The sequence below is a fragment of the Cnephaeus nilssonii genome (genome assembly GCF_951640355.1).
Source record: "Cnephaeus nilssonii genome assembly, chromosome: 7".
NCBI lineage: Eukaryota > Metazoa > Chordata > Mammalia > Chiroptera > Vespertilionidae > Cnephaeus > Cnephaeus nilssonii.
The window spans coordinates 53,631,802-53,657,634 of record NC_137078.1 but is presented as its reverse complement, the minus strand read 5'-3'; the positions used below and the strand labels follow the sequence as shown (position 1 = coordinate 53,657,634).

General features: G+C 41.3%; 1 protein-coding gene across 1 annotated transcript in view; it reads right to left on the bottom strand.

The window, feature by feature from the left end:
* ANKRD13C (ankyrin repeat domain 13C) overlaps window positions 1–25,833 on the bottom strand; it is a 78,580-nt gene that overhangs the window by 45,386 nt on the left and 7,361 nt on the right. Inside the window, exons 2-3 of the mRNA XM_079777111.1 lie at window positions 16,300–16,341; window positions 4,415–4,519 (exon numbers count right to left, since the gene is read on the bottom strand). Of these exons, the coding sequence (XP_079633237.1) occupies window positions 4,415–4,519; window positions 16,300–16,341 (147 nt within the window). The remainder of the gene's footprint in view (window positions 1–4,414; window positions 4,520–16,299; window positions 16,342–25,833) is intronic.

Below are 25,833 nucleotides of genomic sequence, written 5' to 3'. Positions count from 1 at the left end.
AGGATGGTTTTAATTTATAAATTACATATTACTTAATTCAAGAACTATTCTTGCTACTATTTTTAGCTTTAAAAATGTCTTTTTCTTAATAAAATGATCACAGAAGAAAGCAGTTATCTTTTTTTAAATATATTTTTATTGATTTGAGAAGAAGAAAGAGGGGGAGAGAGAGAGAGACATCAATGATGAGAGAGAATCATTGATCACCTGCCTCCTGCACGCCCCCTACTTGGGATCGAGCCCGCAAACCTGGCATGTGCCCTTGACCAGGAATCGAACCTTGACCTCCTGGTTCATAGGTCACTCAACCACTGAGACACGCAGGCTGGGTGAAGTTATCTTTTTTTTATTTTTTAAAGTTCTTATACACTAAAATAAAAATGTTAGCTATTCTGCATCAATCCTCAAATAAATTTTTTCTGGTCTGTGAAATCCAAATAATTGGGAACCAATGACCTAGATCAGTGGTCAGCAAACTCATTAGTCAACAGAGTCAAATATCAACAGGACAACGATTGAAATTTCTTTTGAGAGCCAAACTTTTTAAACTTCTTCTAATGCCACTTCTTCAAAACAGAATCACCCAGGCCTTGGTATTTTGTGGAAGAGCCACACTCAAGGGGCCAAAGAGCCGCATGTGACTCGCGAGCCACAGTTTGCTGACCACGGACCTAGATAATCATTAAGATTCCTTACAGATTCAAATTTGTATGAATCTGGTTAACCTTCATGTTTGTTATAATTTAACTCTAATATCAGAGATGCATTACCCAAATGTAGTAGCTTTTCTTCCTCACTATAAGCTCAAATATTTTAATAAATCTTTATTCAACCACTCTTGCCTTCAAATTGAAATGGGCCTCTGTTGAATGTAAAAAATAAAAAGAATTCAATTCCTAGCCTGAAAAGGTATCTTCTTAATATAAAGTGGAAGCCATATATTTTCATCAACTGAACATATTGCAACTGACTGAAGGCATTCAATAAATAATACAAAATGATGTAAAAATTACCAAACATTATTAAAAAGGTAGTAACAATACTATATAGCACAGTAATATATGCAAAAAGAGATTCTTGTTCTATGAGACTTCACATTAAAAAGAAAATCACATCAACTCAAACTTTCTTATGGAAGCAGAAACATTCAGGATGTAATTATACAAAATTACCACTATGTTTTTGGGGTTTCAGTATTTGCACTTCCGTATTTTAAAAGTCATACTCAAATGGTAATAGATAGAATTCATACTCAAATGAATTCATACTCCAATAAACTACAATTTAACTTTCTCTTGCCTTCTTCTCCCAGTATTTTTCAAGTTTTCCATTTATTGTTCCTACAGCTTCTAGAACTATGCTCTATTGCTCCAAGTATTTCTTAAATCTGTACCTTCTGCCTTCCACTTCCTTCTACACTCCAGTCTAATTATTTCCCACTTCTTACTTGGAGAGTTCTCCCTGGGTATGCCACACATAACTCAAATTCACCAAGCTTAACACCTAATTATTTAAATCTCATATTGCTCTTCCTTCTATATTCTATACATTAATTAATCAATGAGATCACCATTAATACATGATAGACATCTTGGAATTACTCATAATCCTTCTATCACTACCCAGGATATAATCAACCATTGTCAATTCTTTCATTTAATTATCTTTCTAATCTATCCCTAACTTCTCTAAACACAGTATCTCTTCTTTAAGACAAGATTGCCACATTTGATCTAAAGATTATTTTTCTAAAAATCTATTGTCTCCCACTCAATTAAAAAGTCTTAGGTTTTATCTAATAATCTCAAACCCTGCTTTGAAGTCTTCTTGGGCTCCTTGCTGGCTCCATCCCCAGTTGGGGGCATGCAGGAGGCAGCCAATAAATGATTCTCTCATCATTGATCTCTCTCTCCCCCTGCCTTCCTCTCTGAAATCAATAAAAATATTTTTTAAAATATCACTGTACAGAAATCAATTTTATAACATTCTTAACTACAATGTGCCTCAATTTTTACATTAAAATTTATTACTATATATCCAATAACTTATTTTCTTTTTTTTTTCTTTTTTTTTCTTTTTTTTAAATATATTTTATTGATTTTTTACAGAGAGGAAGAGAGAGGGATAGAGAGCTAGAAACATCAATGAGAGAGAAACATCGATCAGCTGCCTCCTGCACACCCCCCACTGGGGATGTGCCCGCAACCAAGGTACATGCTCTTGACCGGAATCGAACCCGGGACCTTTGAGTCCGCAGGCCGACGCTCTATCCACTGAGCCAAACCGGTCTCGGCCTTATTTTCTTTTTTAAAAAATATATTTTATTAATTTTTTTACAGAGAAGAAGGGAGAAGGATAGAGAGTTAGAAACACTGATGAGAGAGAAACATCAATCAGCTGCCTCCTCCTGCACACCTCCTACTGGGGATGTGCCCGCAACCAAGGTACATGCCCTTGACCGGAATCAAACCTGGGACCTTTCAGTCCGCAGGCCGACGCTCTATCCAATGAGCCAAACTGGTTAGGTTCAATAATTTATTTTCTTAGAAAACTCTGTTTACTGGCCTTCCCCATAGATTATGAATTACTAAAGAGTAGAAACCATGTCTTGATTCTCTACATCTTACTATATACACATGCTTTATAGTAAGGACTCAATAAATATTCACTAATGCTAAATAAGAGAATCCTTGAAAGTCACTTAAGTCTCAAGGTGGGTCAGAAATCCAGGAGCCCACCTGGTTTCCTTTCCACTCTGCTAATCATTTAGAAATATCAGAACCCTTTCTGGGTAACTCAGTTGGTTAGAGTGTCATCCTGATACACCAAGGTGTGGGTTTGATCCCCAGTCAAGGCACATACAAGAATCAATCAATTAATGCATAAATAAGTAGAACAACAAATCGATATTTCTTTCTCTCTTTCTCCCTTCCCCTCTCTCTAAAAAAAAAAAATCAATAAAAAATTTTTTAAATATATTGGAGAAAGTTTATTCAGACCAACTGCTACAACTTTTAATTTATTCTCACTTTCTTAGAGCTGTATATTTTTATCTTTTCCCTAAAATAATTCTAGGGTTAGTACAGTTTCTTGCTCTCATAAGGGTCTCCTGATGTTTGTCCAGAAAGGACAACTCTCAATGAATAACTTACATATACATATACATATACATATACATATACATATACATATACATACTAGTATAGTTGTTAAAATATCACAATTTTATCTCACATTAAATCTTAAGCCCAAATCTAACTTCATCATTAAAAGTTTTCCAAGGTGTTCAGAAACTCCACAAATATAATATATGGATTACTTGTAAAGCTAAAACATAAGATAAAACCCATAAGAGACCAAAACTTACCATCAAAAATAAAATTAAAACCAAGTAACAACTCAGGAGTGTCCAATGTTATGCTTTTTTTTTAAGTAAAACTACTAATTTTTTTATAGTTCCTTCTACAAAGCTAGACTGAAGTGATTATTTTCAGCCTCAAAGTATAAAAGATAGTATCACCATTCAATATTACCATTCAAAATTTTATAAAATTTTCAACTATTGAGATGTGTTTGACAAAAATAAGACCTGTATATGAAACTCAAAAGAAAAAAAAAAAAATAGGCGTAGGAGGAGGGAGAGTGGTATAACTGAACAGTATATAAATTGTGAAAAATATATCTGTCATTTTTTGGAAATTCTCTAAAGACTAAAACAGACACACTTGTTACTTGATTTTAGTAATTAAAGCAGATAAATAACTGATATTAATACACCGATTATTTTCAATCTTCAAAAAATTAAGCAGTTGTCAGAAAGGACAATCAAGTCTCAATGTTTTTATTTTTATTTTTTCTCAATGTTTTTAAAAAGTCCTTCAATCTAAATTATATAAAGCTGTGGCCGGAGTTTCCCAATGGTTAGAACATCAGCCCATGCATTGAAGGGTCTTGGGTTCAATTCCCGGTCAAGAGCACATACCTCACTTGCAGGTAAAATCCTTGCCCTGGTTGGGGTGTGTGCAGGAGGCAACCAATTGATGTGTCTCTCTCCCATCGATGTTCCTCTCCCTCCTCTATTTCTCTCTCTCTTCCCCTTCCCTTCTACTCTCTGAAAACCAATGGAAAAAAATATCATCAGGTGAAGATTAAAAAATAAAAAAATGACATAAAGAAACAACAACAAAGAATAGGGCAGAATGCTGTAAAAAGAGAAAAAAAACATACTTTTAAACATAATTCCTCAATTATTTTTATGTATCATCCAATGTTCAAGTTCCTAATAATCCATATATAAGCTTATAAATAACTACACACTTTTCAGAGCATGGAATGTTATGCTAAATGAAAAATATTTCAAATGCATCACTTCATATTTTTAGACTATATAACAACAGTAATTTATATTGCTTACTCATCTGTCTATCTCCATAGCTGATGGCTTCCGCCAGTGGGCTCCATCCCTGAGCATTTTTCACTTTTACTGGAGCATTGTGAGCCAAAAGTAAATGGGCACATTCTGAAACATAAAGTGGTAATAATATCAAACATCATGTAATTTTTAGAAGCTCAATATAAAACTCATGTAAAAATTCAAGAAACCAAATTAATAGAAAACAAATCTATAAAATATATACTGCACAATGGATAATTAAATATTTAATTCCTATGTATCACCCAGTCAGTGTGCCTCAGTGGTTGAGCATCAACCTGTGAACCAGGAGGTCACAGTTCCATTTCTGGTCAGGGTACATGGCCAGGTTGTGGGTTCAATCCCTAGTGGGGAGAGTGCAGGAGGCAGCCATTCAATGATTCTCTCATCATTGATATTTCTATCTCTCTCTCCCTCTCATTTCCTCTTTGAAATCAATAAAAAAAATTTTTTAAATAATAATAATTTCTATGTATCTTAACCAGGTTATTTCAGATTCACGAAGTATCCATTCTAAAAATAAATTGGATCTCTCTACAATGGAAGAATTATGTTTCTTAATAATTGTTCTCAAGAGTATTTTGAAAATGTTTTCTACTCTGAAAGATAACCCAAGAACCTCAAGAGTAATTTACATCAAACAAAAAAGATTGTAATATCAAATGAAAAGCTCATTATTTATTTCAACTCTTAAACAAGTGAACAAACTTAGTGGCATTAATAGTAAGATACTAGACATTATGTGTATCCCAAAGTGATACTATATAATAAAGTTCATAGAGCTCCCTGGGCCCCTTCCCAGAGCCCCAGTGCCCCTTCTCCTGGCTCCTTCCCCTCATCTGCCCAAACCCGCTCCACTTCCCAGGCCCCTCTCCTGACCCAAAAGAAAAAAGAAAAGAAAAAAAAAAAAAAAGTTCATCATCACCTATGCAGCATGCTTCCCAGAAATGTTTAACCTGAATCTAATTAAGCCTCTATAGTTCATTTTCAATTTACAGGAGAGACTGAAAACAAAGAAAAAGTTAAATAATATCATGAGAAAATAGTCAGGTAAATCTGAGATGGGGGGACATTCTACAAATTAGCTTGGGCAAGACTTCTAACAGGTACATGGGAGCAAGAAAAAGCTGGGCAAAGTTTTCTAGATTAAGATAAAGAGACCTATCAACCAAATGCAATGAGTAAGCCTTGAATGTGTCTTGGTTTGATATAAAACATCTATAAAAAACATTTTCAACTGAAAAAAAATCAAATCTAAATTAGATATCAGATATTACAATAATATTAATTTTCTTAGGTGTGATAACAATATCATGGCTATGAAGGAAAATGACTTAGAGATGCATGCTAAAGTAGTTGGTGGTAAAATGTTATTATGTCTACATCTAATTTTTAAATGGTATAGCAACAGTAATACATATAAACTGCTAAGATAAAGATAAAGATAATGTAAATATGATAAAATATTAACAATTACTGAACCTAGATGGAGATTATTTCAATGTTCATTGTGATAATCTTTCACATATATTTGAAAGTTTTCATAATAAACTGTTAAAAAAAGGAATGTAAAAATGATTTTAAAGGAATAAATTTAAGCTATCTCAATGTGGAATATCCATTGTACTGCTAAATGAAAATGCAGAACTATATTATGATCCCAATTTTTAAAAAGGAATAACTAAAAAATTACATACATGAATGTGTGTTTAGACACATACACACATATCTACACTAATAAAAGAGAAACATGCAAATTGACTGTACCTCCACTATGCCCACAAGCCAATCAAGAGCGAGTATGCAAATTAACTCAATCAAGATGGCTGCGGCCACGGAGTGAGCAGGAGGCTTGGGTTTCCCCAGCAACGGAGGAAGCCAAGCTTCCAACCCGCTCTGGCTGGCCCTGGCCTCCACTGAAGGCTACAAAGTTTCAATTATAGAAGATAAATAAATCCCAACAAAAATGGCGGCAGCCACGGAGCTAGAGAGAGCAGGAGGCTTGAGTTGCCCCCGGTGATGAAGGAAGCCAAGCTTCCCGTAGCCGTGGCTTGCCCTGGCCTCCGCTCAAGGCTACAAAGTTTCAATTATAGAAGATAAATAAATCCCAGATACCAGGGCCTCCACTTGGGTCGCCAAGGGGCATGGCCGGCCTGCAAACCACCACAGGCTCCTCACCCAGGCCGCCCCATGCCCCAAGGGAACCCCCACACTGATCCAGGACACCCTTCAGGGCAAACCAGCCAGCCCCCACCCATGTACCAGGCCTCTATCCTATCTAATCATATCTAATAAAAGAATAATATGCAAATTGACCATCACTCTATCACAAAAGATGACTGCCCCCATGTGGACACAAGATGGCCGCCACAAGATGGCCAGCAGGGGAGGGCAGTTGGGAGGGACCAGGCCTGCAAGGGAGGGCAGTTGGGGGCAATCAAGCCTGCAGGAGAGGAAAGTTAGGGGTGACCAGGCCGGGAGAGGAGGGAAGTTGAGGACAACCGGGCCTGCAGGAAAGGGCAGATGGGGGGGACCCAGGCCTGCAGGGGAGGGCAGTTAGGGGCAATCAGGCTGGCAGGGGAGCAGTTAGGCATCAATCAGGCTGGTAGGTGAGTGGTTAGGGGGTGATCAGGCTGGCAGACAGAAGCAGTTAGGGGCAAACAGGAAGGCAGGCAGGTGAGCAGTTGGGAGCCAGTAGTCCTGGATTGTGAGAGGGGTCCCAGATTGGAGAGGGTGCAAGCTGGGCTGAGGGACACACACACCCGTGCACAAATTTCATGCACTGGGCCTCTAGTTTTTATATAATTTGTATATAATAGTAAGCATGGAAAAAAGTATAGAATAATATCCAGCAGGTTAACATGGCTCACCATGTTAATTGGGAGGAGGGGGTTAGTAAAGAGAGAAAATGATAGACTAGATAAAAAGAATTTTTAAAAATAAATCCTATATAATAAAGAACTAATATGCAAATGGTTGTCACGCCCTCATGTCCTGGCGCCAGGGCTGGGGGACCTGAGGCCACACACCCCGCCCCAGGGCCATGGGACCTGAGGCTGTGCTCCCCGCCCGGCAGGGCTTTACTAGGGACCTGAGGCTACACACACCCCCACCCCCCGCCTGGCAGGGCTTGATGGGGGACCTGAGGCCGCGCCCCCCCCCCGCCCCGGTGCTGGGCCAAGGGACTGGAGTCCACGGGACCTGAGGCTGCAATGGGGTACCTGAGGCCACGACCCCCACCCGGCAGGGCTTGACAGGCGACCTGAGGCTGCACCCCCTGCTTGGCGGGGTTTAATGGGGGTGGGGCTGGCCGGGTCTGGGTCTCGCGCGATTTTGAGGCGCGTGCGGGTGGGCGAGGACTTGACTCTGGGTCCCGCAGTGTGCCCCAGACTCTGACAGAAGGGAGATTTTCATATACATTTTACTAATTTTCTTTCATCTCTGACACTTCTATTATAGAGAAGGGGCAAATAGCAATATTAAAATATTTCCTTTAACCTTTTGCACTAGGATGACTCGACACAGTTAGCATCGGTAGCAGCTCTTTTTATACTCTTTGAATGTATCAATAATTTGAAATATAAAAAAATCCAAATAAATAAGTTTGTATGAAAAGAAACTCCAGTTTTTTATTCTACTGCCGCGCTTTGTAAAATCTGGGGTATTTAAAAAATTAAATCCCGAGTAGAATAAAGGAATCGAGAAAAAAGCAAGCGAGTGCAAAGGGTTAATTAATTCCCTTTTAATGTGCATAAATTTCATGCACCAGGCCACTATTAAATAAATAAAATGGACCCTCTCCTCAAGAAACCTAACATAGGGTTTTATATAAATGTGTATATATTTGTGCACATACAAAGCAGTTAGGGAAACACAAACATGAATAGATATCTACAGACTAGTAAAAGTATTTCATGATAAACATTTGAGTGAAAAGAAAAGCATGGCAAAGTACTGTATGTAGTGATTTAACTTCAGAAAAAGTAAACTATGCCTCTGTGTTATAAGTAGGAAGGTGTGTAAGGACATACATTAGGTTATAAATCTACTTTTGCCCACCCCTGTACATCTTTGTTCTGTATTATTTCAATTGTTTCAATAAGCATGTATTAATAACTTAAAAATCATTAAAGAAAAAATTTTTAATTTAAAAATAATAATAAGCAAGATGCACAACAGTGTCTAAAGCAAATATCCCAATTGTGTAAACTAAGGTATAGGATTAGTATGATTTATATGTTATATACCTATATCAACTATGTTTTCTAATATACCACAGAACTGCTGAATTGGTGCCCTTTACTCACCAAGCATAACTCAACTGACATAGAAATGAGCAACTAAGGAAAAGTCATATAACCATAGATATGCCAATGATCTATGAAATTCTCATACATTAAAAAAAAAAAAGAATCAGTCTTCTCTCTGTATTTTAAAAATGATAATAAGAAAACAAGATAGTTATCAACCAGGCACAAAGGCTTAAAGAGTACATGAATGTGGCACAAAGAAGTTAAAACTTAAGTAATGTGGACAAAATGAAATCATGAGAAACAGTAATCACATATAAATAAGCAAAAACTATAAAGGTGATAAAATATAAAAAGAGTAGATGGGATAAGTAGGACAGTTGGAAACAAAACAAACATCCAGAGAGACCCTTATGAAAGTTAGAATAATCCTAGAATTATCTCGGGGGAAATTTTTAAATTGCATATCCAAAAAAGACTGAGAATGAATTAAAAGTTGCAGCAACGGGCCTGAAGAATACATCTCTGATATCTAACAAAAAGTATAAGAATTAAAGATTAGTTTTCTATTTCATCTCCTGAAGATTCCTTAAATCTTCCTTAAGTATAATCCATTTTAATTAAAATCCATAGTTCAAAATCTTTCCTGCCAACATGGCCAACATGATCAATGGACCCAGAAATTCAGAAAAATCAGACTTCAACGGTGAAAAAATAAGGTTATTCAGTACGTTAAGATGAGCGAGAGAAATAAATAAAAGTGTAAAAGTCATATGATCGTCCTCTCTTTAACTCAATCAATAAATATAATTTGAATGAACTAGGAATTTATACTGTGCTTACAAAGAAGTATACAAACAGAAAGTGCCCCTCAACAAAGAAATCACAAAAGGTACAGTCTATCTCCAAAGAAGAAGATAAAGAGAACAGAATTAAGTACAAGGTAGATGTTTTAACTTCTATTACACATTTTTATTTGACTCTTGTGCAACCAAATATCAAAAAATATTAAAGGCCATAATTTTTTTAAAAAGTAAAAAAAAAAAAAAAAAAAAGAGTATAAAAGTGGAAAAATAGCCCTAGCCAGTTTGGCTCAATGGATAGAGTGTCAGCCTGCAGAATGAAGGGTCCCAGGCTCGATTTGGACTCAATTCTGGTCAAGGGTATGTACCTCGGTTGCAGGCTCCCAACCCTAGGTTGGGGGCATGCGGGAGGCAACCTATCGATGTGTCTCTTTCACATCAGTATTTCTCTCTATCTCTCCCTCTCCCTTTTACTCTCTCTAAAAATGGATGGAAAAAATATCCTTGGGTGAGGATTAAAAACAAAGGGTGGAAAAATATAAATGGACAAATGTAAATTCATCAGTATATTACTGAAAAGGACTCAGAAAGAGCAAATACCAACATTATTTGCAGATCTTGACTCATCAGTTTCCCAAAATACCTTTCACAGAATTCTAGTGTCTCAAGATACTTAGGAAAAAGAGCAAACATCAAATAACTATAAGGAACAATGACTCCAAACCAACACTTTCCCCAACAACCCAGAGAGTCACAATGCATATCAAAGTTCTAAGAAGGTCCATAATAAAGAAAACTGCTTAATACTTATTAATCCACTATCTTCCAAACTGATAAGACCTGGAGACACTATTTTCCTCAAAATACTTAGCAATATCCCAGTAAACCAATGTTCTCTGAAATACAGTTTGTACAGGCTGATAGAAACCTACTAGAAGCCCGGTGCACGAAATTCGTGCACGGCAGGGGGTTCTCCTTCAGCCCAGCTTGTACCCTCTCCAATCTGGGACTCCTGGAGGGATGTCCGACTGCCCGTTTAGGCCCGATCCCATTAGGATCGGGCCTAAACGGGCAGTCGGACATCCCTCTCACAATCCAGGACTGCTGGCTCCCAACTGCTTGCCTGCCTGCCTTCCTGATTGCCCCTAACCGCTCCTGCCTGCCAGCCTGATCACCCCCTAACCACTCCGCTGCCAGCCTGGTTGATGCTTAACTGCTCCCCTGCCAGCCTGTTTGCCCCCAACTTCCCTCCTCTGCCAGCCTGGTCACCCCTAACTGCCCTCTCCTGCAGGGTTGATCACCTCCAACTGCCCTCCCTTGCAAGCCTGGTCCCTCTCAACTGCCCTCCCTTGCAGGCCTGGTCCCTCACAACTGCCCTCCCTTGCAGGCCGGGTGCCTCCCAACTGCCCTCTCCTGCTGGCCATCTTGTAGTGGCCATCTTGTGTCCACATGGGGGCAGGATCTTTGACCACATGGGGGCAGCTATATTGTGTGTTGCAGTGATGATCAATCTGTATATTATTCTTTTATTAGATAGGATAGAGTCCTGGTGCACGGGTGGCGGCCAGCTGGTTTGCCCTGAAGGGTATCACAGATAAGGGTGGGGGTTCCCTTGGGGCGTGGGGCGGCCTGAGAGAGGGGCCTGTGGTGGTTTGCAGGCCAGCCACGCCCCCTGGCAACCCAAGTGGAGGCCCTGGTATCTGGAATTTATTTTCCTTCTACAATTGAAACTTTGTAGCCTGGAGAGGAGCCAAGCCTGGGGCTCCGGCAGCCATTTCTGTGGCAGTTAATTCACCTTCTACAATTGAAACTTTGTAGCCTTAAGCGGGTGGGCCCGGCCAGGGTGTGCGGAAAGCTTTGCTTCCCCTGTTGCCGGCAGCAACCCTGGCCTGCTCTCTCGAGCTCCATTCTGCCGCCATTTGTTTGAATTTGTTTACCTTCTATAATTGAAACTTTGTAGCTTGAGTGGAGGCTTAGGCCTGCAACAGCTATGGAAAGCTTGGCTTGCTCTGTTACCTGGGAAACCTTGCTCTCTGTGGCTGTAGCCATCTTGGATTGGGGTTAATTTGCATACTCGCCCTGATTGGCTGGTGGGCGTGACTTGGCTGGTGGGCGTGGCTTATGTAGCGGAGTGCTGGTTAATTTGCATATTACCATTTTATTAGAGAGGATGATGAAGCATAACAATACCTCCACCTAACATTAGAACACTTAGATCTGGGATGGTAAATATGCTTCATCTCACATTCCAATTCTGGTAAATCCATACTTAGTATTAAAGTACGAAATTTAGAACAGTAATCAGTCTTGGCATCTAATTAACTATGTCTGCCATGAAAACTGGAGGAAGACATGATATTAGCTAACTTTGATATAGATCATATGTTTTTTTAATGGTTCTCAGTAAAAAGAGATCAAGGCAGTTCAGCATAATAGGAATCTAAGCTCTAGAGCCTGATACTCCATATTCAATAAAATTCTGCAACTTTACTCTGGAAAAGTTGCTTAACTTCTCAGAGCTAAGTTTTTTTTAATCTGTAAAATGGGGATAATAATAGTATCTTCCTCATATGGTTCTTATGTTAAACAAGTAAATATGTGTAAAGCACTAAAAAAGAGCATCTAGCATATTGTAAATGGTGAACATATTTGTTATTTTTTAAAGTTCTGTTCCAATACCCTTTGGAAAAAAGTGCAAGTGTTTATTGGTCAAATTTAGCCAACTACATCTGATACATGTTTACCAATGTTGCTATACTAGAGATGACTCTCATGGCCTTCCCTACCCACATACCTGCTAAACATTCTTCCTTGTATTTCTGATTCCCTCTCCCACCCCCAACTCTCATCCCAATCTAGGTAGATGGAGCTGATTTCACAAAAGTAAATACGTATCCCAATTATAAGTCACTAGAGGCCCAGTATATGAAAATTCATGCACTGGAGGGGGGGTCCCTCAGCCTGGCCTGCCCCCTCTCACAGTCTGGGAGCCCTCAGGGGCAGGAGGTGATCCGGCGATCAGGAGAAGGCGACGCCCCCATCACACCTCTGCTGTTGTCACTGCCGGCAGCACAAGCCTCAGCTGGCCATGGTTACCTGAGCCTCGGGTGGCCCTGGGTGGCTGGACAGCCACCATCTGAGGCTTGCCTGTGCCTCGGGCTGGCCCTGGGCAGCTGCCATCCAAGGCTTGCCTGCGCCTCGGGTGTCGACTGGGCAGCTGCCATCTGAGGCTTGCCTGCAGCTCGGGCCGGCCCTGGGCGGCTGGGCAGCCGGCAGCCGAGGCTTGCCTATGCCTCAGGCTGGCCCTGGGCAGCTGCCATCCGAGGCTTGCCTGTACCTCGGGCCGGCCCTGGGAGGCTGGGGGGCTGAGGGGACTGGGAGACTCCAGAGGCAGGCACCCAGGTGGGGCTGAGGGGACTGGGTGCCGCCATCTTGTGGCTGTGGGCACTGCCATCTTTGAGGGCATGGCAGTCAATTAGCATATTCATTCCTTATTGGCTGTGGGCACCACCATCTTTGAGGGCATGGCGGTCAGTTAGCATAATCCCTCTTTATTAGATAGGATGAGCATGCCAGTCATTCATCACCGTGGCTTGGCTTGAGATGAACAAAACCCATCAAATATTTTGCTCACAAATTCAGGTACCTAAGAAACTAAACTGAAAAAAAAAAAAAAGAAAGAAACTAAACTATTTAGTGGTGAACACTGAAACCAGAAAGTCATGATTATTTTGTATTCTAGAACAGTTATTTTAGGTCATGTTCAATTTCCGTAAACATTGAAAAATAAATCAGGAAAACAGATTATTATATACATACACACACACACTTATATATACATACACATACACATCTACACTAATAAAAGAGAAACATGCAAATTAACCATCACTCCGCTACACCCACCAGCCAATCAGGAGGGAATATGCAAATTAGGAGAAAGATGGCAGCTGCTCAAGGTGCGGAGTGGCCGGGTGGGGCAGGACGCCTGCTATGAGAGGGAGGACGGAGGGCGAAGGCAACTACAGGAGCGGCACTCTGGCCACAGTGAAGACGAAGACTGCAGACTCTGCCCGGAGTCTGCACCGAAGACGAAGATGGCAGACTGGGTCCCAGGTGCCAGAGGAAAACCGGTGCTGGAAGCCAAGGGAAGGAAGGCCTATTGCACAAATCTCTTTGTGCAACAGGCCTCTAAGTATATGTATATATCAGCATATACTAGGTATACCACAAGAAATAAGCCGATGACAAATAGATGGATGGATGAAGGAAGAGAGGTAAGGAGGGAGGGAGAAAGGAAGGAAGGTAAGAAGGAAGGAAGGAGAATGAATGATCCCTCAAACTGTCTTGGTAATGCTTTTCCTGAGATGTAGCCAGTCCCCATATTTGAGTTTCTAAAATATGTAGCCTCTTCATGAATCTTTTTACTTAGAAGTTATTCAAGTTATTCTGTTACTTCCAGGAAGAAAAAAAAAGCAGCGTAACTAAATAAAAAAAATAAAGATTTGAGTCACCAATTTATACCAATTTAAAATCAAAATTAAGTTACCCTGCATATCATATGCTTCATTGAAGCATATGAACTTAAAAACCAAACTAGCAAAAGAATTGTGTGTGTTTTTTTTTCAACAAAGCAAGTTCTAGTAACACCCCTGGGATCAGCACCTATTGAGATCAAATGTTTATACCAACTACATTACACTATCCTACGTAATAAAAGAGTAATATGCAAATTGACCGTCACTCCAACACACAAGATGGCGGCCCCCATGTGGTCAAAGATGGCTGCCCCCATGTGGACACAAGATGGCCAGCAGGGGAGGGCAGTTGGGAGGGACCAGACCTGCAAGGGAAGTCAGTTGTGGGCAATCAGACCAGTAGGGGAGGGCAGTTGGGAGGGACCAGGCCTGCAAGGGAGGGCAGTTGGGGGTGATCAAGCCTGCAGGGGAGGGCAGTTAGGGGTGACCAGGATGGCAGAGAAGGGAAGTTGGGGGCGACCAGGCCTGCAGAGAAGAGCAGTTGGGGGGGGGGGGGGACCCAGGCCTGCAGGGGAGGGCAGTTGGGGGGGACCAGGCCTGCAGGGGAGGGCAGTTGGGGGGGGACCAGGCCTGCAAGGGAGGGCAGTTGTGCGTGATCAGGCCAGCAGGGGAGGGTAGTTGGGAGGGACCAGGCCTGCAAGCGAGAGCAGTTGGGGGCGATCAAGCCTGCAGGGGAGGGCAGTTAGGGGTGACCAGGCCGGCAGAGGAGGGAAGTTGGGGGCGACCGGGCCTGCAGGGAAAGACAGTTGGGGGAAACACATACCTGCAAGGGAGGGCAGTTGGGGGGGACCAGGCCTGCAGGGGAGGCCAGTTAGAGGCAATCAGGCTGGCAGAGGAGCAGTTAGGCATCAATCAGGCTGGCAAGGGAGTGGTTAGGGGGTGATCAGGCTGGCAGGCAGAAGCGGTTAGGGGCAATCAAGGAAGGCAGGCAGGCGAGCAGTTGGGAGCCAGCAGTCCTGGATTGTGAGAGGGATGTTCTACCGGGATCAGGCCTAAACGGGCAGTTGGACATCCCTCGAGGGGTCCCAGATTGGAGAGGGTGCAGGCTGGGCCAAGGGACACACCCCCCTCCCCGTGCACGAATTTCGTGCACTGGGCCTCTAGTATATATATAAAGAGCCAGTGACCAGAACGCCACAACGACCATAATGACCATATCAACCAGTCGCTATGACACCCACTGTGACCAGTGAACCAGCCCGATCAGGGGTGGGGCCGGCCAACCAACCTCCTGCAGCCCCTCCCCACCCTTCCCCACCCCAGATCGGCACCCCCCACCACAATCAGGGAAAGGGCTGGCCAGCCAACTGCCTGCAACCCCTCCCCCTGGCCACCCCCCAATGGTCCCCCCCCACCCCATTCCCATGGCCTCTCCCCCGAGCCAGCTCTGCCCCCGATTGGCCCCTCCACTCCGATCAGGGGCAGGGCCAGCTGGCCAACCATCCATGGCCCCTCCTCCAGGCCACTGACCCCCGAATGGCCCCCCAACCAATCGGCCTATGGCCCCTCCCCTCCAGCCAGTTCCGCCCTCGATCAGCCCCCCACCCCATTTGGGGGCAGGGCCTGCCAGCCAATCTCCCATGACCCCTCCCCCCCCTGCCAGCCCAGCCCTGATCAGGCCCCAATTGGGGCAGGCCGGCAGGCCAACCTCCTGCCATCTCCTCCTCCCGACAGGCCCGGCCGGACCCCACCCATGCATGAATTCATGTACTGGGCCTCTAGTATAATAATAACAGTTATTCATAATGATACATCTAGATCAGAAAAAAATCTTAAAAATTAATAAGTCTGTTTAAAAAAAAGAATGAGTATATTTAAAGCAGATCTTTTAAATCACCTTGTCTACACGTTGTTTTCTTAATTAAAAAATAAACAAGCATTAAATTTTTACAATCATATACAAAAGGTTAGACTTAGGAGTTTTTAATATAAAAGTCCACATTAAAGATTATAAAACTCTTTGAATATTAAAGGTATTACAATAATGAATAAACCTTAATATATGAAAGTAAGAGTCTCCTGAAATTATAAATACTTGCTTGACAAAATAACCGAGTAAGAACAAAAACACATAATTTCACAAGGCATAAAGGTTAATATAAGATTTTCACTATGGGAAAATATTTATTTTTCATATACTGAATCCTAAGCTCAATTAGCAAATAAAATAATCAGGTTAATTTTTTAAATCTAAAAAGACAAAATTCACATGGAAAATTTAAAACTGACTATACATTAGTGAAGTTAAACATAAAAAAAAGAAAATATTTACTAACCTTTATTTCCTAACATCACAGCAAGATGTAAAGGAGTGTTTCCTAAAATAAAATAAAAAGTTAAATTAGTATAAAAACATAAGAAAGTGTGTATTTAAAAGTAGTTTCATCTCCTTCACAAATTTCCTGACAGATTTTAAGCAAAGTAAATGTGATTGCAAATGATCTTGTTTATATGGCAAATTCAAAGTCAGAAGATGCTAAGGTTTCCAAACATAATACAGCCAACTCCTCTTCCATTTGCCAACCCACCCCCACCTCTCTCCAAAAAATACCCATTTTGCTTTAGGGATTTCTTCTCTAAACAGAGTAAGAGCTTCCTTTGCTGCTAATTTATCTGTCATATTATTCTTTGCTCATTCAGCAAACAACTTAAATACTTACTATAAACTCATTCTTGGAGATAAATATCAATAAGATCCAATCCCATCCTCAAGTTGTCAAAATTCTATTAGAAACTAATATGAAAGTAAATCATTGTTATATTATTTAGTAGAATAGAAGGGAGTGTAGCATGATAATGGAACACAGGGCAGAGCACCTAATTTTGCCTGTGCAGAGAGACTTAAATATTCAAGATAGACCACAGTGAAAAAAGTCTTGAAGAAGGGATTAGAAATTTGTAGGAAAAGAAAGCAACACTGACTAGTCTTCCATTCAAATGCAAGAACAGTTTTGGGAAATACACAAAAAAGTTTATAATTAGTGTGAGTAAAGAGCTTGTAGGAGAATAGCAAATAATGAAATGGGAAATAATAGCAAAAGACAAATCAATGAGAACCTGTAGGCTATGCTATAGAGTTCGGACTATATCCTAGAGTTGATGTTATAGAATGACTAATTTAATTTCAAAATGATTTCCCAAATCATACAGCCTAAAAACTTCTTGATTATAGAAGAAATCAAAACTATAGTAACGTTTTAAAATAAAGTTACTAATTAAAGTTTATGTGTATTAATTTTCAGATATTAGCATTTTTATAGAAGTTGCTACATGAACAATTTTTTTCTAATAAAACTACATATGATTGAAGAAATCATATACAGGATAAAAAAAACTTGATTACATTTTCTAAGAAATCTGCATATGATCTACCCTAATCTCATAGCTAAACAAAACGTGCCAAGATAATTAAAATACACACACACACACACACACACACCTCTTGCTGAATAAAGCCAGAAGAAAATGTCAAAGAGAGCAAGATTGTATTTCATGTAAAATTTACAAGGCACAAATAAATTCACTAAATTTAAATTGTATCTATAAGAAATTTTACCGCCAAAACCGGTTTGGCTGGGTGGATAGAGCATCGGTCTGCGGACTGGAGGGTCCCAGGTTCGATTCCAGTCAAGGGCATGTACCTTGGTTGCGTGCACATCCCCAGTAGGGGTTGTGCAAGAGGCAGCTGATCGGTGTTTCTCTCTCATCGATGTTTCTAACTCTCTATCCCTCTCTCTTCCTCTCTGTAAAAAATCAATAAAATATTTTTTTTTAAAAAAAGAAATTTTACCAAAAAACAAGCTGGGTTATAGTAAATATCTTCATCTTAGTCATTAGAAACAAAAAAAATTTATTTTTAATGGCAGACTTTGGAATACAATTCACATTATGGTTTTCTAGGAATAGCCTTACAAAGTACAAACTTTTATGGCATCTAGGAATAGCCTTATAAAGCAGATCTTTTAAATCACCTTGTCTACACGTTGTTTTCTTAATTAAAAACATAAACAAGCACATAAAAGTGATTAGGCAATATAATCCCCAGTTTTCACACCTCAGAACTTAACCTAGTTGAATAGAGAAACCACTATGATATAACTGTTAATAAGCAAACATTGAAGCATGACCCAGAAAAGACATGACTACCAAAAGTCACTGGTATAAGCTATTTTCCAAAGACAAACTTCAATCCCTCCAAGATGTGACATGATACCCTTTAGGGTGAGCTAGCTATCTTTTCAAAATGCTATGTCATAATGTTAGAAATATTTATATGAGTAAGAATAAAAACAAGTCCAATGAAAAAGTATTCTGTGGCCCAGGACAGGCCACATGCTCGGGTTTCAGGCTTGATCCCTAGTAAGGGGCGTGCAGGAGGCAGCTAACTGATGTTTTACTCTCTCATCAATGTTTCTCTCTCCTTTCCTATCTAAAAATCAATTAAATGAGATCTAAAAGATAAGTAGAAACTAAGAAATCAAAGAATGAAAAGAAAAGCATTCCAGAGGCCAGAGTAACCTGGAATACTCAAGGAACTGAAAGAAAACAAGGCCAGAACATAGAAAAAAAGATTTTTGTACAAGATAATATAAGAGAAGTAGGCAACAGCCAAATCCACGCAGAGCTCTGTAACTATGATAAGAAATACGAACATACTTTTAAGTGGAGAAGACATTAAAGGATCTTGAGCAGGGACATGACCTGATACAAATAAATTTTAAGATTATATTTGTTACCATATAGAGGATAGAACAGAGGAGAGGCATAGGGAAACTAGTTATAAGTCTGGTGCAGTATTCCAGGGAAAAGATAATAAAAATTGGTTGGTCTCAAGTGGTGGCAATGGAGACAGAAAATAGACTGATTTAAAATAACTTGTTGCCCTAGCTGGCTTGGCTCAGTGGATAGAGCGTCGGCCTGCGAACTGAAGGGTCCTGGGTTCAATTCCGGCCAAGGGCACATGCCTGGGTTTCGGGCTCGATCCCCAGTAGGGGGCGTGTGGGAGGTAATCAATGATTCTCTCTCATCATTGATGTTTCTATATCTCTCTCTCCTCCCTTCCTCTCTGAAATCAATAAAGAAATATATTAAAAAATAAATAAATGAAATAACTCGTTGATTGATGTGTATGGGTAGGAGAATGGGGTGAGAAAAAGAATAATCCCAATGACTGAAGTTTAAGCAACTGGATAGTTAATGTGATTTACTAAAAGACTGCATGGCCAGGTGTGAGGTGAAAATGATAACTCCATTTTGGACAAGTATATTTTAATATATCCATGAGATTCCCAAGTTGAAAAATTACAAAACCTGGAACTCCAAGAAGTCTAGAGGTCAAATATACAAATTTATGAATATTCATTTTTGTCCTACTTGTAGAAAAGGCAGTAACAGTTACCTTTCTTCATTTCTCTATCTTAAAGGAAAAATAAATAAATAACATGCTCTAAATGGTAACTGGAAAAGAAAATAACACCAGTTACTGACCAGGAGGGTAACTGGGTAGCTAAAGAAAGATGTACCTAGATAATTACTCTGTTTCCTTAAACCACCCAAGAACATCTAGATATAAAGTTAAAAATTTAAATATCTACTGAAGTTACAAATGAAACTTCTCATTTCAAATCCAAATCAATCACATTTCCAAAATATTCATGAACCAGAAATGACGGAGTTCAATAATCCAATCTCTCTCAATTTACAGTTAAGAACATAATCAGAAATACATACTACAATTAAGGATGCCAAATATCACGCTGTGATTTCAATATTTTAAATGCAAATGATCATCAACATCATCTTCACCTAGCCAACCAACACCGCCATTTACTTTACTGACCAAATGTATCATGAAATAAGGGCTCAAATGTTCTAGTCACCTTCATTTATTATTCCGCTTTTAAGTCCTCTATCTGCTGCTTAAGCTTGTTACACAAAGAAAATCAAACTTAAAATAACCTTCTCTGTGAAGTTTTCACAATGAAATTTTTTTAAATGTTTTTATTGATTTTTATTTTATTTTTTATTATTTTTTTAAATATATATTTTATTGATTTTTTACAGAGAGGAAGGGAGAGAGATAGAGTTAGAAACATCGATGAGAGAGAAACATTGATCAGCTGCCTCCTGCACACCCCCTACTGGGGATGTGCCCGCAACCAAGGTACATGCCCTTGACCGGAATCGAACCTGGGACCTTTCAGTCCGCAGGCTGACGCTCTATCCACTGAGCCAAACCGGTTTTGGCACAATGAAATTTTTAAATCTGAAATTGGATGCCTTGGTTCTAACTTGGTAAACAAAATTGAACTGTTTTATCAAATGAGTAAAACACTCCAGTAACATTAAGACTATTATAGTATGAAAGTATGCAAATTATTAACTAAACTAGAGGCCCGGTGCACAAAATTCGTGCACCAGGTTGCGGGGGGGGGGGGGTGTCCTACAGCCCAGCCTGCACCCCCTCCAATCTGGGACCCCTCGAGGGATCAATCCAGAACTGCTGGCTCCCAACCACTTGCCTGCCTGCCTGCCTGCCAGCCTGATCACCCCCTAACCACTCTCCTGCCAGCCTGATTGATGCCTAACTGCCCTCCCCTGCCGGCCTGGTCGCCCCTAACTGTCCTCCCCTGCCAACCTGGTCGCCCCTAACTGCCCTCCCCTGCTGGCCTGGTCGCCCCTAACTGTCCTCCCCTGCAGGTCTGGTCGCTCCCAACTGCCCTCCCTTGCCAGCCTGGTCACCCCTAACTGCCCTCCCCTGCCTGCCTGGTTGCCCCCAACTGCCCTCCCCTGCAGGCCTGGTTCCCCCCAACTGCCCTCCCCTGTAGGCCTGGTCGCCCCCAACTGCCCTTCCTTGCAGGCCTGGTCCCTCCCAACTGCCCTCCCCTGCAGGCCTGGTCCCTCCCAACTGCCCTCCCCTGCTGGCCTAATCACCCACAACTGCCAGCCATCCTGTGGCAGCCATCTTGTGTCCACATGGGGGCGGCCATCTTGTGTGTTGGAGTGATGGTCAATTTGCATATTACCTCTTTATTAGATAGGATGGCTAGCATTTCTGGCTCATCTATTATATTTGCCCAATGCAATGCTATATACTTTATATGCAATGTTATATACTTTAAACATTATCTTATTTAATTTGCTCCATACCCTGTGAGACAAATATTACTTCACAGGTAAGAAAAATAAAGCTAATAACAGTTAAGCAATTTTCTAAAATTACGTATCTAGAAATTGTGGGAGTCATGACACTAAGATCCTTATTCCTTTTACTACACTAACAGTTTTAAAAGATTTTGGTCGCTAGACCCTTTTTTTTCTAGACCCTTTTATACTCTTAACCCTTTGCACTCGCTTGCTTTTTTCTCAAGCTGCTACTGATGCTAACCATGTCAAGTCACACTCGACATCCGAGTGCAAAAGGTTAAGAATTATTGAAGATGCCAAAAGTCTTTTAGAAATCTATCAACTTTTACCATATTAGAAATTAAATTTAATGTTTTACATTTTTACTTATTAATTTTAAAAGGACAATAAACCCATGTTTATATAATTTTTTTCTGAAAAAATAATCAAATTTTTCAAAACAAACAAAAAATGAACGAATAGATCTTTTACTGATACATGATTTTTGATCATCTGAAAAATATTGTTGACCGAGTTACACAGATCTTCTAAATGTTAACTCATTTCACTATACAAAATCAAAAAAAATCACATTTGGTAATATCACCAATCTGAGTAGTACAGTCTTTAAATATCGGGAAACTATCAAACTTAGAATGAAACTTTTTCCAAATACTAATTTTCATTTCAAAGTTTGATTTTTTTTCCATTGGCAATACTGTCAATTGTTTTCCTTGAAGTCACAGGCTCACTTCATTCAATTTCCAGAATATGTATGCCAAATATCCAAATTGGAATAACCATAATTTGTAAACTGGCTTTTTTTTTTCCAAGTAAAAATGGGGTTCCATGACAAAAGTTAGTGGCTTACAACTCAAAAAACTGCAGAACTGTTTTCTCCTATTTTCTCTTCAGTATGCAGAACAACATCATGCATAATCCATATTATGTCAAAAATATATAAAAAAGATATGTACTTGATATTAAGACAATAAAATGAATCATTTCTACTTCATCAAAGACATTAAGAAAAATGGCTTTTTAAATTAAAACTGCAAGTACATGGCAGTGAATAATACAATGTCTATTGGCAGTTTTGGTGCCTTGATTCATGTTAAGGTTGCAAATATTTATTCACCACTGCTTTTATACCATGAGCAAAAATGTCAGCACAGTGAGAAAGGCAAGCTATGACTGTGTATTATTACAAAAATTGTTTTGACTTGATGTGCTCCCTATCTAGGAAGCAAAGCAGGAAATTGCAAGTACTAGAACCAACATAGCTCTAGCTTCTACAGACACCTTCAAGTCCCATCCAAGCAAGCAATAAGGGAGAATTTTTGTATTTTCTCTCATAAATGGTATTATACTATATACTCATAGATGAGCATATATCCAACCCATCTTCAACTCCTCCCTTCTCAATATTTCCATAGCTACCCTTCCTTATTAAAATAGCATGATAAATTGACCCTTGTGTCCCCTAGTTTTTGCTTCAGAGAGCAGCCAGAGTGAGCCTTTTAAAATCAATGTTACTCCTCTGTTCAAAATCCTCGAATTGCTTCCTATGTTGCTCAGATAAAAGCCCAAATCTTTAACAATGGTCTACAAAAGTTCCTCCCTGTCACCTCTCAAATGTCCTCTCTTTACCACTCTACCCCTTGTCCCAACCACACTGGCCTTCCTATTCCTTAAACAGGGTACTTTCTTTGCATCTGCCTGAAACTCTGTTCTGCCAGATATGTGCTCTCTAACTTTCTTTAGCTAACTGCCTAAATTTATTTTATCATTTATGTCTTCTAGGAACCTGACTTCAATGAAATAATTACTACCTCCCCTCATCCTCTCTACACACTTCATCCTGCTTTATTTTACTCTATATTTATCATCCTCTCTAATAAAATGGTAATATGCAAATTAACCATCACTCCGCTACATAAGCCACACCCACAATCCAAGCCACGCCCACCAGCCAATCAGGGCGAGTATGCAAATTAACCCAAACCAAGATGGCTACAGCCACAGAGAGCTAGGTTTCCCAGGTAACAGCAAGCCAAGCTTTCCATAGCCGTTGCAGGCCTAAGCCTCCACTCAAGCTACAAAGTTTCAATTATAGAAGGTAAACAAATTCAAACAAATGGCGGCAGAATCGAGCTAGAGAGAGCAGGCCAGGGTTGCCCCCGGCAACAGGGGAAGCAAAGCTTTCCGCACACCCTGGCCGGGCTCACCCGCTTAAGGCTACAAAGTTTCAATTGTAGAAGGTGAATTAACTGCCACAGAAATGGCTGCCGCCCCGGATGGAGCAGCAGGCTTGGCTCCGCTCCAGGCTACAAAGTTTCAATTGTAGAAGGAAAATAAATCCCAGATACCAGGGCCTCTGCTTGGGTTGCCAGGGGGTGTGGCCGACCTGCAAACCACCACAGGCCCCTCTCTCAGGCCGCCCCACGCCCCAAGGGAACCCCACCCTGATCCGGGACACCCTTCAGGGCAAACCAGCTGGCCCCCACCCGTGCACCAGGCCTCTATCTTGTCTAATAAAAGAGTAATATACAGATTGATCATCACTGCAACACACAATATAGCTGCCCCCATGTGGTCAAAGATCCTGCCCCCATGTGGACACAAGATGGCCACTACAAGATGGCCAGCAGGAGAGGGCAGTTGGGAGGCACCCGGTCTGCAAGGGAGGGCAGTTGAGAGGGACCAGGCTTGCAAGGGAGGGCAGTTGAGAGGGACCAGGCTTGCAAGGGAGGGCAGTTGGAGGTGATCAACCCTGCAGGAGAGGGCAGTTAGGGGTGACCAGGCCGGCAGAGGAGGGAAGTTGGGGGCAAACAGGCTGGCAGGGGAGCAGTTAAGCATCAACCAGGCTGGCAGCGGAGTGGTTAGGGGGTGATCAGGCTGGCAGGCAGAAGCGGTTAGGGGCAATCAGGAAGGCAGGCAGGCAAGCAGTTGGGAGCCAGCAGTCCTGGATTGTGAGAGGGATGTCCGACTGCCCGTTTAGGCCCGATCCCACCAGTATCGGGCCTAAACGGGCAGTCGGACATCCCTCCAGGAGTCCCAGATTGGAGAGGGTACAGGCTGGGCTGAGGGACAACCCCCGCCGTGCACGAATTTCGTGCACCGGGCTTCTAGTTACCATATATGTATTGGTTTGTCAGTTAATTATTTACCTTTCCCCTTTTAAAATGTAAGCAGGAGACCAGGACTTTGTTTAGTTCACTGCTGTAAACCAGACCTAAAACATTGTTTATCACACATTGTGAGCTCAGTATACATGTTACACGAAGTAATAAATGAACAAAGAGAAGAAAAAAAATGATCAAGAACCATTAGCATAGTGTTAAAATCGGTTTTTACTCTCCAAAAAACATTTCGCCCCCGGACAAAGCAGGTCTCCACAAGAAAGCCAACCCAACATTATATAAACATGAGAGGATATGCAAGATTGCACATATGCTTTTATAAAATTCAGTACAGTGGTGAGTAAGAGAAAGCATGCATTAACATGCCTGATAGATATCTACCACCAAGAATCTAAATGCACCAGTAGCAAACTACAGATGACTTACAGGAGTCAAATGAATCTAACCTCATAGCAGACTGACAGGCAGTATAAATCCAAGTATCAGATAAAATATCAAGTGAAGTCTAAATCTCAAAAACTTAACCCAGGGGGGAGCAACCAAGATGGCAGCATAGGTAAACACCTAAACTGCTGCCTCGCACAACAATTTCAAAACTACAACTAAAAAACAAAACGTCTTATCACCCAGAACCACGGGAAAGCTGGTTGAGTGGAAGTTCTACACTAGAAGGAAAGAGAAAGAGCATTGAGACGTGCCTAAGCGCTGAAAAGCTGAGGTACGGAGGCACGCAAATCGGGCTGGCAGCAGGTGTCTGGGTGCGCTGCTTCTTTCAACCCAAAGGGAGATAAGCTCCCAATTACTCTGAACTCCAGTTTCTGGGGAGACGCTGGGGACCCAAACTCCTACGGGCAGAAGCTGGACTGTCTGCCATCGGGTCAGAAAGTGTGGCTGGCTTGCTTGGAGAGCTGCGTGCAGGAATCATTGTTTACTGCGCTGGGACGCGAGATGCGGGGACTTGGAAACTCAGAGCCGCAGAGACGGCTAACTGGCAGCCATCGCTGTTTGCCACGCCCTAGCCTAGTGACTCACTGAGACCCCGCCCCACACAATCTACAAACCTACTCAAGCTCCAAGCAGCAGCTTTTGCATATGAATGGCCTGCCCTATCGCAGCTTAACCTAACAAACTGCAGCTCTGGTCAGACACCTCCAAACCTCCAAACCCCAAGCAAAGAGGAGAAAACTGTAGTTCTCGCTGTAGCTCCTGCTGGGTGGCCTCAGATAGTAGCGGACCTGCACCCCATTGGAGATCCAGGAGCCAGTGTACCTAGGGGTCAGTGTGAGATGACACCAGATTTCAACTCCTCACATCCATAAGTGACACATTCAAGAGGCAGACTCAGTGAGCACCAAAGACCCACTGAAACAAGTCCTGCCCCATAAGGGTGTCTCCAGTGCAGCAGTTCTTCCATTATAGACACAGCGGGTCCTCACAGCCAATTGGCCTGGAGGTCAATTCCTCCCAGTGTACCAACAGCAATCAAGGCTTAACTACACCAAGACTGTGCACTCAGCCTACAAAGGGGTACACCAAGAGCAT